Source organism: Melanotaenia boesemani, chromosome 18 (assembly GCF_017639745.1).
Source record: "Melanotaenia boesemani isolate fMelBoe1 chromosome 18, fMelBoe1.pri, whole genome shotgun sequence".
NCBI lineage: Eukaryota > Metazoa > Chordata > Actinopteri > Atheriniformes > Melanotaeniidae > Melanotaenia > Melanotaenia boesemani.
Window position 1 is genome coordinate 30,414,701 of NC_055699.1, and position 15,795 is coordinate 30,430,495.

The window sequence follows — 15,795 nt, forward strand, 5'->3', positions numbered from 1 at the left end:
ACTGCGCTGCCCCTTGCTGGATTATGTGTATTGATCATTAATTGTTCTGTGATCAGGGTGCTGGGTCTGGTTCCTGTGGTCCTGGTGGACTGTGCTAATCCCTGGAGGCTACAGGTGAACTCTGAGCTCAGCTGGTACCATTTCAGCAGCCCTCTGATGCTTCTGCTGCTCTACCACACGGTCACTTGTCTTTGGAGGAACCAGGTGAGGATGATGTCATCACACACTTGTGGTATTTACCTCCTGGTGCCTGACAGGTGTCACATGTCTCTGCAGCTGATTGACAGGTCAGGGGAGAGGAACGAAGAAAGTGTGGATTCAGTGGTCAGTGGAAGCTGTGACATCATCACCTCCACCAGCAACCTGAGTGATGAGGTCAGCTGTGACATCACAGCTGAGAGGCGGAGGGTGCTGTGGAGGAGAGCTCATGAAGATGCGAATCTGGTAAACATGTTTTGAGAAATATAATTTTATCCAGTACTGTAAACATGTTTCCATCATTGTTTCCATTACTTGTGTTCAGTAAACCCACCTTTCTGCCAGGCACCACTGTCCTCATCCAGTGACGGTCCCTCCGACTCTTTTGCCCCACCCACACAAAGCACTGCCTTGGGATTGGATATGTATTCCACCCCTCACTACTCCTTCAGCCAATCAGGTGAGTGTGTGGTTGAGGTGTTTCATCGTCACCTGACGGTCATCAGTAGAACACAGTGTGAATAGATAAAGATGGAGAAGACTCAACTCTGATCGATCGGGTATTGATCGATGACTGGTCTGCTCTTGTCTGTGCTGCTGCAGACACACTGGAAACATGCGTTTTTGAAGATGAATGGGAAGAAGATTGTGAGGAGGAGGTTAAGAGTTGTGAGAAGGTGGGGGCTGGCGCCACCTCCGTGGCTTTGTTGTTTCTCCTAAAACAGAGCTACATCGGTGCTCTGATCTCTATGATGGCCTGGTCCATCACCTACGTGTCCTGGCTCACCTGCGTGCTGCTGCTCTGGTCATGCGTCCTGTGGATGATGCGAGAGCGCCGTCGCTACACGCTGATGTCAGCGCCATGGCTGGTCGCCTATGGCAACTTGCTGGTGGTCCTACAGTACATCTACAGCTTCCCGTCCCTACAGGAAGTCCCCGGACTGTTCCCACGGAATCACGACCCCTGCAGGGAGCTCGCCTCCAAGGTACTACTACTGACTACTACTGAACAATACTGAATACTACTGCTACTATTGACTACTCCGGAAAAAACTACAGACTAATTTTGACTAAAACTAACTACTACTATTACTTACAAGCATATTAACTCTGACTACAAATGACTAAAAATAAATAAAATGAACTAATGACTGCTTCTGACTAAAACTGACTTAAACCAACCACTACTGACTCCACTCTAATCCCTGATTAGCTGAGTTTACTAGAAATTTGCGTGGAAATTTTAGTTTTTAAAAATGCTGAAACTAAACAAGCCAGGTTGTACCAACTTAGAATTACTTAGACTTTATTAAAACCAGTTATTTCACTAATTTTCTTTATACCCCCTGGTTGTTTGAACTTGCTCTCTTAAGAAAGTCAACTGAAAAGACTCCACTTGTTCCACATTAAAAGTCTGATTAATCTAGAAGCTACTTAAGAATCATATTAAACTTTGTCATGCAACTTTTATTGACAACAATTTATAGGTGCGTCTTTGCAGCAGATCAGGGGAACAGAACTACAGTCTCCAGAACGGAGAAGGAAGGTGACATTTGGTTGTGTCAGAAACCATCTCTTACCCCTGAGGCATGATATAAAGGTTGAGGTGATTTCTTTTCCTGTCCGTCTCACTGACGGTGCCAACTACAAAATTAAAACAAAGAACTTGTAAACATAACACAGGAAGTAAAGCACATAACTCAAATTTATAGCACAGCAATCACAAAAGCTTAGGCTGTGTCCGAATGTGCACCCTACTCCCTACATAGTGCCCTATATAGGGGCCACGCCATTTTGTCGGAGTGTCCGAATGTCCAGAGAGAAAAAAGTAGGGCACTCAAAATTACCCACAATGCATCTTGAAAAGTAGTGAGCTTGATGGTCAGAGACGGGTCATTATAGACCACAATGCATTGCGGGCAGAAGCTCAACATGGCGCAAGGAGGCGAAAAAATTGAGCTGCACAAAATTACCTATAAGCAAACAAACAAAGAATAAAATATAACATAAGGAATAAAAATTAAAATATTTACATACAACTTTGGATTGGATATGTAAATGACTTGACGCGGGTTGTGGTTGCCGTGGTTACGGCGGTAGTCACATGGTTTGCGGCAAGGAGAAAAAAGGCAGCTTCGTGTCCGAATCACCAAGAGAATGAGTCACTATGTAGTGTGCTATATAGTGCAGCCCTATGTAGTGAAGGAGGGGTTAGGGAGTAGGGTGGACATTCGGACACAGCCTTAAATTCCTGCTGAATCTGCATCTCCCATGAGCCTTTGTGGTCCAGAGATTTGAAAGAAGCCCCGCCCCCCGTGACAGAAACATAACACGTTCAGTTTTCTTTGCTAATCATTATCTCACTGCACAGCATTAAAAACTGTTAGAAACATATTTGTTTTAGTAATGAGACACTGTTTATACAAAGCATATCTTTTTTCTTTTACATTTCTCTATATTCCCTATTTTTAACCTGGATATCTGTTAAGTGTGTTACATGTATAGTATTTTTACAGTTTAATTTTACTATTTCTTTTCTCATTGTATAATGCTGCAGTTTCCCAGACTGGGATTAATGAGGTCGTCTGACTCTGATCCTGAAGAGCTCTGCTGTACGGAGTCGGCACAGCCTCCTGCTGCTCTGCCTCCACTAGTCTCTTTATGAGACTTATTTAACGAACAGCTGATCCAGGTTCTGAGAAAGACACAGTGCACAACCACAGCCACAGACGAAGTTTCACGTTAAATATGAAATAACCGGGTCAATTGTTCATATAAAGAGCCCCTGCAGTAATTCCCCGTCCCCACGAAGCTTCTCAGGGAGGATGAACTGACCAAAGCAAACTTTTTTTACGGTCTTGTGGCCTCGAGAAGTTCTTATTTCTCGTGGAGTATGTAACCCTTCTATGCTCTGTCACGTTTTTCCCATCTAGACAGGAAGTTAAGCCTTGCTCATTTTTCAAAATTAAGCTATTTGCAGAGCAGTGTCACATTTCCTGAGTACCATTTCACTCTTATTATGGTCCATAAATGTGCGCAGATATAGACTTTATGTTCACACTGATCTATTTATTCAATCTAATTTACATTTGTAACATAAAACTACATAATTCTGAAGGCATGGTGGCTTTTATTTTGCAGTGACGGTGCACCACGATCATTTATGTAACAGAAACCCTGCTGTTCAAACAAAATCTGGGCTAAGAGTGCACTACTGACTAATTCTGACTGAAGTGACAACTGTTCAGCTCAGTTCAATCTAGATTTATTTGTATAGTGCTAATTCACAACAATGTCATCTCAGTGCACGTTACATAATAATCAGTTCCAATCAATCACTGTGATCTGCTGCCAGTCCTAACAACTCAGAGGCACGCAGACAGCGCAGACCTCCACCAAGCCTTTGTTCTTTCTTCTTTTTTCCATTGATTGTGGCATTATTTTTTAAATAGAAGCTTTAAAGGTAAAATGATCCCCATGCCCCCTGGGCAGACTTAACCATAAACAGCTTGCTGTTGAAACCAAACCCTGCATCATGCAGCGTCCGTGCTGAAGTTTGCAACTTGTTCTCGTAGTTTTAAGTTTTCTACATCGGTTTTTGATAGAAAACGATTCATAATGTCCTCCAGTTATATTGATCCTCTCAGTGTCGAGGCTAGAAAAAGATCTGAGGTGACGCTAGTGGCTGTAGGACTGAACAAATGACCTTATGTTGACCCACCGTCACATTGTGAAGGAGCTGCTAATCAAGAAACATGGGGAACTTGACAAAAACCAGCAACATTTCATACTATTTTTGGCATCTATACAAAAACAGCCATTTATTTTTAAACAGTAATATCATAATAAATGTTTTACTCACCAGGGAAAAAACTCAGACTCTGACGTTGCCAGCATTAGCTCGCTCGATAGCCGCTAGCCAGCCTTCACATCTGTCTGGGCTTTTGTGTCTTTTTGGCCGTTGGAAGAAAGATCTCTTGTGTTTACGGCAGCCAACCACAACAAAACTTTCAGCATAAAGGAAACTACGACAATCAAAGAAAAATCTATGAGGATCGATGCTGAAAATCCAGTGTTGTTTCATTTAGTGAAGTTATGTTTTTACCGGCGAAAGACGAAGTTCCTCAATGTTCCCGGATGTTTGCGCCTGACCTGCACCTGTAAAGAATCCTTCAAAAAATTCCTGGATACTGGCGGAAATCTGGATCACCCCCAAAATCAAAACACTTGTTCATTTATTGCATTTCTGAGATTTTCTGAAAATTTCATCAACATCCGTCCAACAGACAGATGAAAGGACAGACAGACAAACCGCTATGGATGGATAGATAGATAGATAGATAGACAGACAGACAGACAGACAGACAGACAGACAGATAGATAGATAGATAGATAGATAGATAGATAGATAGATAGATAGATAGATAGATAGATAGATAGATAGATAAATAGATAGACAGATAGACAGACAGACAGACAGACAGACAGACAGACAGACAGACAGATAGATAGATAGATAGATAGATAGATAGATAGACAGACAGACAGACAGACAGACAGACAGACAGACAGACAGACAGACAGACAGACAGACAGACAGACAGACAGACAGACAGATAGATAGATAGACAGACAGACAGACAGACAGACAGATAGATAGATAGATAGACAGATAGACAGACATCTTGGTTTTATGGCCACGGCCACATCGATTGTGGAGAAGGGACTCAAGGTGTGTCTGTTTACAGGCCTGAACCTGACGGAGTTGCTGTGGCTCTGGTTCTCCAGGAGTTGGACCACTGCAGTAGGACTCAGGTTTTTGAGGGGGGTGTGGTTGACTTGTCTCTGTGTCGAGGAGATGCTGCTTCTCAAGGCCTGTCTGTTGCTAGTCTTGATGTGGTAGCTGCGTGGAGATTGACGATGGTGGATAATTGTAGCTCGCTGCCACTGTCCGTTTTCCTGCTGGAATCTAACCGAGGCTCCCGTGTGCTGCAGGGGCAGAGGCCTTGCAGCTGTGTTGTCTCCGTTGGTATTTCTCCTTGCTTTCACTGTTCTCTGCAAGGTCACTCGAGGTTTGTGCAGGTAAGATAAAGCAAAGTCTGCAGCTCTTTTAGATTTGAGCTTGTGATTTCAGCCCATCAACGGGAGTATTCCTGTACTCTAGAAGGGATGATGCAGGTCTTTCTTGTCTTCTCTGGTTTTTGTGAGGATCCGCTTTGTCTTTTCAGCTTAGCCATTACTTTGAGGGTTACGTGGAGCTGATGATATGTGCTGGAAAACCTATGTCTCTAAGCAGCTGAAATCCATATGAGCTGTAGCACAGGCCGCTGTCACTCATTACCTTTTTGTGGCTACTGTGAATAGAAAATGCAGCTTTCATTTTGTGGACGACAGCAGCCGAGGTGATGTTAGATACCTGCTGAGGTGGTCGCATGTAACAAAATGGAGTTTTCAGAGCTCCAAGCGAATAAATCAGCATGCCATGGATTGTCTGGAACAGCCATTGAGAGCATGGGCTCCTTAGGGTTGGACTGGCGGTGTGTTTGTTACTGTTTCCTCTGTCTGTTTGGCCATGCCTGGTTAAAACGTTATGTCTCTGGCCGTGTTTACTCTTCTCTTCTGGTTGGTCCAGAAGCCACTGATGAGCCTGCCTGGACTGCGTGTCTGAGGGTGGACAGTTGCCCATCATTAGCTGTGGAGGCCTTGATGTCATCAAGCCTGTCTGTACTCAAGCTGACAGTGTGCACTTGGGTCTCCATAGCTTCAGCTAGTGAGCTGTCCTCGTCATCACTGGATTTTAGGGACAGTGTCGGCCACTGAGATTTCCTTGCCTGCTTTGTGGATGCGAGTTATGCTGTATTTCTGTAGTCCAAGCAGCATGCGCTGAAGGCGTGGTGGTGAGAGGGCTAAGGGTTTTTGAATTACGGTCTCTAAAGGCTTGTGGTCTGATTCCACAGTTATGTGTCACCTGTAAATGTATTTATGGACGTGCAGGGCAGCGTATAGCTCTTTTATGAAGGCTGGCGTAATTTCTCTTGGTACTGTTGAGCAGTTTTGAAGCCTATGTTATGGTCTGCCTCTCTGACAGTTTCTCCCAAGCCATTTTTTGATCCATCCACTTGTTGGGTAACTTCTTTTCCAGGGTGGAAGTAGGCCAGCTGCAATGCTCTCTTTCATCTGCTGAAATGTTCGGTCATGTATTTTGTCTCTTTTGAACTCTGTTTCTTGTTGTAGCAAGTCTCTGAGTGGTGCACTTGTTTCTGCTAGGTTGGGGGCAAACCTGGTCAGGTAATTCACCAGCTCTGCCTCGTTTTCTGGTGGCTGCGTGCCCCGTTTAGCTTTACCCTGGAGGGGGTCTGGACTCAGTCCCCACCCCCCCGCGTCTTCTCGTGGAATTTGTTCCTGACAAATATGAGGTTTGCCTTCAATGTGAGATAAGATTACTACTACTACTGACTACTACTGACTACTACTGACTACTACTAACTACTACTGATTACTACTGACTATTGCTGTCTACTATTTATACAGTAAACATTGTTATTGTTGCAGCTGGTGTGTCTGTTGACCTTCTGGCTGCTTCTGCGTCAGTCACTTACTGAGAAAAGAGAGAGAAAGACAGAAGCACACCTGTCTGACATCTCTGTCCACATTAAGCAAGGTGAGACACCCGTCTGATCACCTGTCTGTATGTCTGTTTGATCACCTGTCTGTCTCTCTGATCATCTGTCTGTATGTCTGTCTGATCACCTGTCTGTCTCTCTGATCACCTGTCTGTATGTCTGTCTGATCACCTGTCTGTCTCTCTGATCACCTGTCTGTCTCTCTGATCATCTGTCTGTATGTCTGTCTGATCACCTGTCTGTCTCTCTGATCATCTGTCTGTATGTCTGTCTGATCACCTGTCTGTATGTCTGTCTGATCACCTGTCTGTCTCTCTGATCACCTGTCTGTCTCTCTGATCACCTGTCTGTATGTCTGTCTGATCACCTGTCTGTCTCTCTGATCACCTGTTTATAAGTCTATCTGATCACCTGTCTGTCTCTCTGATCATCTGTCTGTATGTCTGTCTGATCACCTGTCTGTATGTCTGTCTGATCACCTGTCTGTCTCTCTGATCACCTGTCTGTCTCTCTGATCACCTGTCTGTATGTCTGTCTGATCACCTGTCTGTCTCTCTGATCACCTGTTTGTATGTTTGTCTGATCACATGTCTGTCTCTCTGATCACCTGTCTGTCTCTCTGATCACCTGTTTGTATGTCTGTCTGATCACCTCTCTGTCTGTCTGATCACCTGTTTGTATGTTTGTCTGATCACATGTCTGTCTCTCTGATCACCTGTCTGTCTCTCTGATCACCTGTTTGTGTGTCTGTCTGATCACCTGTCTGTCTCTCTGATCACCTGTTTGTATGTCTGTCTGATCACCTCTCTGTCTGTCTGATCACCTGTTTGTATGTTTGTCTGATCACATGTCTGTCTCTCTGATCACCTGTCTGTCTCTCTGATCACCTGTTTGTGTGTCTGTCTGATCACCTGTCTGTCTCTCTGATCACCTGTTTGTATGTCTGTCTGATCACCTGTCTGTCTCTCTGATCACCTGTTTGTATGTCTGTCTGATCACCTGTTGGTGTGATTCTACATCCTGCTTTGCAGAGGATTTGGATCAGAAGAAGAAGGACAAGATGTCCTATGAGGAAGTGCTTCTTCTGGGTGGAAGAGGACAAGGTCATATGGATGCTTTAGTTGCCGTGGTTACCAGGATGTTTGTGAAATACTGGATTTATGTGTGTGGGACAATGTTCTTCTTCGTCAGCTTCGAGGGAAAAATTGTCCTCTACAAAGTCATCTACATGGTCATGTTCCTCTGCTGCGTGGCCCTCTACCAGGTACTACTACTACTACCACTACTACTACTGTAATTCCTGCTACTGCCCCAGGTACTACTACTTTACCAGGTAACACTGCAATCAGGCTACTACGATGTCTCACGACGTGGCGGACGTGAAGACCCAAATTCAGGGCTCAGAGGCAGGAGGCAGACAGAATGCAGGAACAAATGATTTAATCCAAAATCTAGACTGACAGGAAACACGGCAGGAAAAAGAACGACAAGGATCTGAAAAAGGAAACTGAAAACCAAGAGGTATAAATAGACCGAGGAACAGGTGAAGTGAATCAGCTAAATTAAACCAGGTGCACTAATGACAGGAAGCAAAACAGAACGAGGGAAGGAACTACAAAAATAAAACAGGAAACCAGACATCACTGACAGAAAACCAACATAGCAAAATCCACTAAACCAAAATACCAAGATCATGACACTATGACTGTACCAGATACTGTATTTAGTCCTACTGCAAACAGTGTTACTATACCAGCTACAACTTGTAGTAGTACTACCATTTCATCAAATGCTACTGTTGATAATAATGTTAATTAGGCAGTTACCACGAAACTAATGCTACTGTTGCCGATACTCCACTATTATTATATTGCCACAGTACCACTACTAATATACTTCATTCAACTGCAAACACTGCTACTTCATGTATACTACAGTCAGTACCTCTACTATTACCCCAAGAACAACAGCAAGCACTGCTGTAAATGTGCAGATACTACAGTTAAGATATGGTTGGTGGGTGGAGCTACAGTCTGGTTTAGATCACTGATTGGATGACTGTAAATAATAAGAATGGGTCTTTTTGTCTGTCTATCCTTTCAGTTGAACTACGAGCGCTGGCGTGCCTTGCTCAGAGGTTTCTGGGTAGCAGTAGTGGTCTACTCCATGCTGGTTCTTATTCTGGTCTACACCTTCCAGTTCCCCTCATCACTCCATACCTGGAGTTACTACACTGGACTGAGCACAGACAGGTTAGTACACCTTTATGCACATGTTACATTCAACCCATCAGGAGGCGGTCTGACAGACAGGTGAGTTTTACGAGTTAAACACAGGTGATTGACTTGGCCTGATGCTTTCAGCTCTTGTTAAAAACCCAGGGAATGTTTCAAATATGATTTGAATAATCAAAAGAATGACAATCTATGGCAGGAATCACCAACTCTGGATTATTTGGATCAGTGTCCTGCAGGTTTTAGATGTTTCTATGCTGCAACACACCTGATTCAAATGAACTGGTTCTCCAACAGCTCTTTGTTGAATTCTGCACCAGCCTTACCAGCACCAGCTTCATGCCCCATTAATTTGAGTGCAGCAGGGAAACATCTAAAACCTGTGGGACACCGGCCCAAGACATCCAGAGTTGGTAAACCCCGTTCTATGGTTTCTTCCTATAGACTCTGTTGGAAAACATCATGGAGTCAGGGGAACAGATGTGAAAGCAACGGGAATCCAGCCACACCTGGCACTCAGCTGTGGATCTGCAGCACTGAAACGACAGAATAAAAACTCTACAGCGAGAGCCTCAAACTTGGTCTCATGTCACTTAAGCATCAACGCCACCCTCACTTCCACATGTGGTTGTTCACCTTGCTTTCAAACTCAGGTCTTGGAACTGTTCTCTACCCTAGCTGTTCCCAGGACTGTAATCTTATAGATGAAGATGTCTGGTGGTGTTTCTGGGTACTTTTGGAGCCACGCTCCCAGTGGGAGGTCATGGCTCCCAGTTCTCTGAGTAGCAGTAATACCACTGCCGTCTTCACTTCCGACATCTTTTTATTTTCTTTCAGTTCTTGGTATGTTTTCAGCTCCTCGTCTTCCTTCTTCTTGATGTTGCTGCTGTTCTGGATCTCTACATCTACACTGCTGCTTTGTCGACCACCATGATGTTTGGATGGTTCGCCATCACCAGCTCTGTTATTCTCCACAGCCTTTTTCCATTCGTGACCCTGGAACTTCCAGTCTGAACTCACGTGTTCATTGGCACTTTTCCACTAGTTGGTTTAGGTGTTTCCGTGTCTGTCTCCATCTATGTTGCTATGTTCTGAACTGTCTCAGAAACCTCTTTGATCAGCCGCCTTCCTCCTAGTATCCAGTTTCAGGGTGTTGGACTTGGGGTGAAACCTTCCATGCATTATGAGCAGCTTTCTGGTCTTGATATCAGTGACTTCCATCCCCTCCTTTGGTCAGTCTGTTATACCAGCTGGTGTCTGATGACTGTCATGTCATACGTGTTGATGGATTGGACTTCATTCTTCCCATTAAGCTGACTTTTCCGGACCTTCTTACTCCCTGTAGATACTGGGTTGTGACTTACTTCCTTGCAGTCTCTTCATGGTTGTCATTATCCTGTGGTATCCCAAGGTATTTCTAGCTGTCCTGAACATCTGCTGTTTCCTTCTGGCAGTCCAACCTTACCAGTTGTCACCATCTTACCTCCCTTTGATACTTTGTCCTCATTTAATCTGAATGACACTCTGTTGTCCTTGCTCCATATCCTCACAAGGTAAATCAGTGAGTCGGCATACACTTTAATGACATCTCCTTGGTAGTTACCATACTTGGTGGTGACTTGTATGATCAGGTTTAATTTGGCCCCCAGGGTCCTCTTCTTCAGTCACATTGAGTTACTGACGAAGGCTCTCAGTGCCCTGTAAATTTGTAAAGCTCTGATCATTTCAGTATCCAAGTGTACATTACTGAGCTTCAGGGTTTCTTGTAGCCAATCCAGGAAGGTTCATAAGCCTGATCTTCCTTCCAGTTTCTTTCTGAGCCCTGCTCATGTATTGAGCCAGTACCCTGGAGCTGGAGGGGACAAGGACAGTTGGGAGTGGAGGAGCTGGACATCCTTGGATCAAAGGTTGTCCTTCTCCTCTGAGCCCTGCAGCCAGGGCAGCAAAGCCGTCATCCTGAGTCTCTGGGAACAGTATGTGTGAAGGGTCCTGTAGGATCCTGCATGATGTCTTCAAAGTCTGCTGGTCTCTCACAGTGGAAAGTGACCTAAATGGAAGTCCAGTTTTTTCTAAGCAGCAACCAGGTCTAGAGAAACACCCCTCGATGATGTCCCTCTGGTCCCAGATGTCCCGCTGTCACTGGAATGAACATGGACAGGATGTGAAGGTTTCCTCACCAGTTGAATGTGTCCTATCTAACCTGTCTTCTCTATGTGTTGTTCTTTCAGGTTGGAGGATGTCGGACTGGAAAAGTTCTCTGTTCCTGTCCTCTTTACCAGAATCTTCATTCCCACAGCGTTTCTGCTGGTAAGGTCTGACTGATGCAGGTGCAGCTTCTTTCTTTGTTCCCATGGTAACACCATGTGTGGTTCATCCGGCAGGTGTGCATCATTCACCTGCATTACTTCCATGAACCATTCCTGCAACTGACTGACCTGAAGACAGTGGTGGACACGCACAATAGCACCATTACCAGGTCTTCTTTGTGCACTTCTCTCACCTGTCTCTCACTAGACTCTCACCTGTCTCTTACCTGTCTCTCACCTGTCTCTCACCTGTCTCTCAGTATTGATTTGAAAATGGCGCCGCACGTCTGTGCACGAGTTCTTTGCTTCTTAGTTTGGTGTGATTGTGTTGTTGTTGACTTCTGCCGCTGCTGAGTGGGGCTGCGAACTAGTTTAAGGAAGCAGCCACACAGACCTTCGCTTCCAAGCATATTCCTTTCCAGTGCAGATCAGTTATCAACAAAATGGTAGTAAAGTAAACATCCGCCTCAGAAGGTCTGCCAAAGCTGTCACAAAGACCATCGTATGGCCTGAGGGGCCCTCTGAACTGCAAGACTGCTTAGAAAGCACCATATGGGATTTATTTGAGCATTAGAACTTGGAAACTTACATCTGTGACTGTTTTATGTTATATAGCACCGACACTGACTGTTGACAAGCACACCAGGGATTTTCCTAACCAGATGAACAAGTCTGATCACCCCTCAGGTCACATGAGACAGCCTTCAGGACTGGGGACATGGCCCAGTACAGAGGTGCAAGGATCAGGATCAGGAGGACTAAACTGGCTTTTCAAAACTAAAACTGAGGATTAATTAATAAACAATGAGACAAAGCAGGTGTGGCAGGGTAAGCAGCACATTATTCATTTTAGGGGCAGCAGGACCATGCACACTTCTGCTGATGCCTCACTAGCAGGGGAGCTAAACTAGTTTTTGCTCGATTTGAGGCAAAAACATCCAAATCAGACTCACTGCCGCCACAGACAGCTGGTTTCTCTTGTAGACGGACACTTGGGTCAGTCAGTACTCAAAGCTTGTGCTGCCGAGCTTTATGCTGTTTTCACATCTTCAATTGGTCAGTAGCACAAGTACTAAACCTACCTGAAATCTGCAGTCATCATCCCTGTAGCCAAGAAATCCACCACAGACAGTCTCAACGATTACAGGCCGGTTGTCCTCACACCTGTAATTATTGTAAGTGTTTGAAGAGACTGGTACTAAAACATCTTCAGTCCAGTCTCCCCCCAGACTTTTACCAACATCAGTTGGCTTATAGACGAGGCAGATCTACAGCTACTAGCTCTCCACTCAGCACTAAATCCTCTCTATCTGATGTACACCTATGACTGTACATCTGTCTGTGCGACATCATAACATTGGCAGGCAGATATTAAGGGAATGTTAGAGTGAATACACACTGGAGATGGAGGAACTGGTTAAGTGATATTCAGTTAATAATCTCACCTTGAATTAAAAAGTAAAATAACTTATTGAAGTGCAGAACAGACCCTCTCCCATTTTTTAAGGTGAATACTTAGCGAAGGTCCTAAATATTTACATTTCATCTGTATCACTACATCCTCACCTAGACCAGGAGCACTTATTCCACAGTGGGTAAGGCTCAGCAGCACCTCCTTTTTTGAGACCTTTAAAGGCAGACAGACTAAACAAACAGCAACAACTTTTTCCCGTTCAGGTTTTACCATTTGAGTGTCCTGGTGTACAGCAGCACTGCGTGGTATGCTGCCTGCCTGCTGCAGATGACTGACAGCACAGAAAATCATTACCATCCATCCAGCATGTTGTCAATGCCAGATACCTCAGCAGAGCCTCAGCCCTCCCCAGTGACGGTGCCCATCCAGGCCACCAGCTGTTTAACCTCCTGCCCTCCAGGAGGCGCTGCAGATCACTTAAAACTTAGACCAAGCGGTTAAAGAACTGCTTTTTCCCACAGGAACCTCTGCCTTGAAAGGAACTTTTAATAAACACCTTCCTAACATTGGTTTGTTTTTCTATTGTTTCTTTGTATTTATTCATGTACAGTGACAATAAGGACGATCTAAAATTTGTCTTTAACCTGTCTCTCACCTGTCTGTCACTGTTCTCTCACCTGTCTCTCACCTGTCTGTCCCTTCTTTCTCACCTGTCTCTCACCTGTCTGTTCCTTCTTTCTCACCTGTCTCTCACCTGTCTGTCCCTTCTTTCTCACCTGTCTCTCACCTGTCTGTCCCTTCTTTCTCACCTGTCTCTCACCTGTCTGTCCCTTCTTTCTCACCTGTCTCTCACCTGTCTGTCCCTTCTTTCTCACCTGTCTCTCACCTGTCTGTCCCTTCTTTCTCACCTGTCTCTCACCTGTCTGTCCCTTCTTTCTCACCTGTCTCTCACCTGTCTGTCCCTTCTTTCTCACCTGTCTCTCACCTGTCTGTTCCTTCTTTCTTACCTGTCTCTCACCTGTCTGTCCCTTCTTTCTCACCTGTCTCTCACCTGTCTGTCCCTTCTTTCTCACCTGTCTCTCACCTGTCTGTCCCTTCTTTCTCACCTGTCTTTCACCCATCTTGCTGCAGGTTGGTCCACTCTGAAGGCAGCCTGGTCGACCTGTCCATGACTGCTGCTCCTCAGCACCCGCTGCAGGAAGAGATGAATGGAGAACAGGGGAACAGAGAGGAGGAAACAGATAGAAAGTGGATAAAAGAGGAAGAGCATGAAGAGGAGGATTACCCCTGTATGTTTGACAGGGAAACCCTGTCTGACCGCTTCACAGGTAACCACATGATGCAGTCACACCTGAGTGTTTAGGATTAAAAGAGGAAGTAACATCCTTGTTTCTGGTGGACAGAGCTGGTCTCCTGGAGGTTGGTGGTGGACCGTTTGTCTGTGCTGTTCCTGCATTTCCTGCTCTCCCTGCAGCGCCTGCAGTGCCTCCTCTGGTGGATCCTGGAACTGCACATTGTGAAGATCGTGTCCTCCTTCATGATCTGGGTCTGCGTGAGGGAGGTCAGTATTTACACTCGCCTGTATGTCTTAATCTTTGTGTCTTTCTAAAACCATAACTTGTCTCTCTGTCCCAGGTATGTGTGTTTAACCTGCTTTTCGTGCTCTGTGTGGCCATGGCTCTGCCCTGCAGGGCCTGGCGCCCCCTGCTGTCAGGAGTTTGCACTGTCTGGACCTGTGTAGTGATCGTTTGTAAGATGCTGTATCAACTGAAGGTCGTCCAGCCGATCAGTTACTCCTCCAACTGCACCATGGTAACCATGGCAACAGCAGCATGTATCTTGAGCGTGATGTACCTATCTGACTGCTTGACCTGTCTGTCCCTCTGTAGCCAGGTAACTCTAGCATCGACCTGTCTCACTCTGTTCTTTACTCTGGGCCTATTGACCCCGCCCACTGGGTGGGGCTTCGTAAGACAGATGGGAAACTGCTGGACTACTTGAGGGTAAAGAGAAGAACAACCTCATCAGATACTGAATCATTGATGCACCATCAGCAGATAATATTTCCATATTTGTGTCCTTCCACAGAATAATCTCATAATGTTAGCACTGTTAGCATTCGAGGTGACCATTTACAGACACCAGGAGCTCTATCGTCTCCGACATAATAAAGTCCCACCCCCCACTAGAACTTTCTTTCATGACATCACAAGATGTCACCTGGACAATTGTGTGCTGAGCTGCATGAAGTTCTTCCTCAACTACTTCTTTTATAAGTTTGGACTGGAGGTGAGCAGAAGATGCATTAGCACAGTAACAGGCGAACCTCTTCCTCTTTAAAAGTAACTGTGATCGTCTCCTTCTCCCCTTCAGACCTGCTTCTTGTTGGCCGTAAATGTAATTGGTCAGCGAATGGATCTGATTGCTGTAGGCCACGCCTTCAGCCTCATTGCTGTGCTTTCACATCGCAGCAGGAAGCGCATAGCATCGGTGTGGCCGAGGTACTGCTACTTCGTTTCAGGACTGCTGTTCTTTCAGTACCTCCTGTGCATCGGATTCCCTCCAGCTGTTTGTAAAGGTACGAACTCACCTGAAGTCGACATGTAGGGATTGTTTACTTATTTCTGGAAGCAACTGAGGTGGGCTCCTGGCTTGTGAACTCAATGTCATGTTCACTGAAATATGTCATATTTATTTCATGTATACACCTGTAAAAGGACTGGGGACGTTAACGCCTCATGTCCAGAAAATTGTGATTTTTGTAAGAAATATTTTAACTGTTGCTGTTTAAAGAGAAAACTGCTGCTAAATCTGTTTATGTGTTTGGTGCAGGGGTCTGCAACCTTTCCAATCCAAAGAGCCATTAAATTAAACTTATTTAGAGACGCAGATAATAACGTATAAATATCTACTGTAGGGAAATTTGTTGTCATTTTTGAAGAACCACATTTTTATTTTTATTTTCAGGTTTTAAACTAAACAAAAACAAAACTTTGCAAAAGGAGACTAGACAGACTTTC

The 15,795-nt window shown here is 44.9% G+C and overlaps 1 protein-coding gene across 1 annotated transcript in view; it reads left to right on the plus strand.

The window, feature by feature from the left end:
• The window catches only part of LOC121628810 (piezo-type mechanosensitive ion channel component 2-like), a 66,350-nt gene that overhangs the window by 16,485 nt on the left and 34,070 nt on the right, over window positions 1-15,795 (plus strand). Inside the window, exons 8-22 of the mRNA XM_041968145.1 lie at window positions 57-204; window positions 277-444; window positions 544-658; window positions 802-1,184; window positions 6,751-6,859; window positions 7,853-8,085; window positions 8,925-9,073; window positions 11,284-11,362; window positions 11,437-11,531; window positions 13,907-14,103; window positions 14,179-14,336; window positions 14,411-14,587; window positions 14,665-14,778; window positions 14,864-15,064; window positions 15,149-15,353. Coding sequence (XP_041824079.1) covers window positions 57-204; window positions 277-444; window positions 544-658; window positions 802-1,184; window positions 6,751-6,859; window positions 7,853-8,085; window positions 8,925-9,073; window positions 11,284-11,362; window positions 11,437-11,531; window positions 13,907-14,103; window positions 14,179-14,336; window positions 14,411-14,587; window positions 14,665-14,778; window positions 14,864-15,064; window positions 15,149-15,353 — 2,531 coding nt within the window. The remainder of the gene's footprint in view (window positions 1-56; window positions 205-276; window positions 445-543; window positions 659-801; window positions 1,185-6,750; window positions 6,860-7,852; window positions 8,086-8,924; window positions 9,074-11,283; window positions 11,363-11,436; window positions 11,532-13,906; window positions 14,104-14,178; window positions 14,337-14,410; window positions 14,588-14,664; window positions 14,779-14,863; window positions 15,065-15,148; window positions 15,354-15,795) is intronic.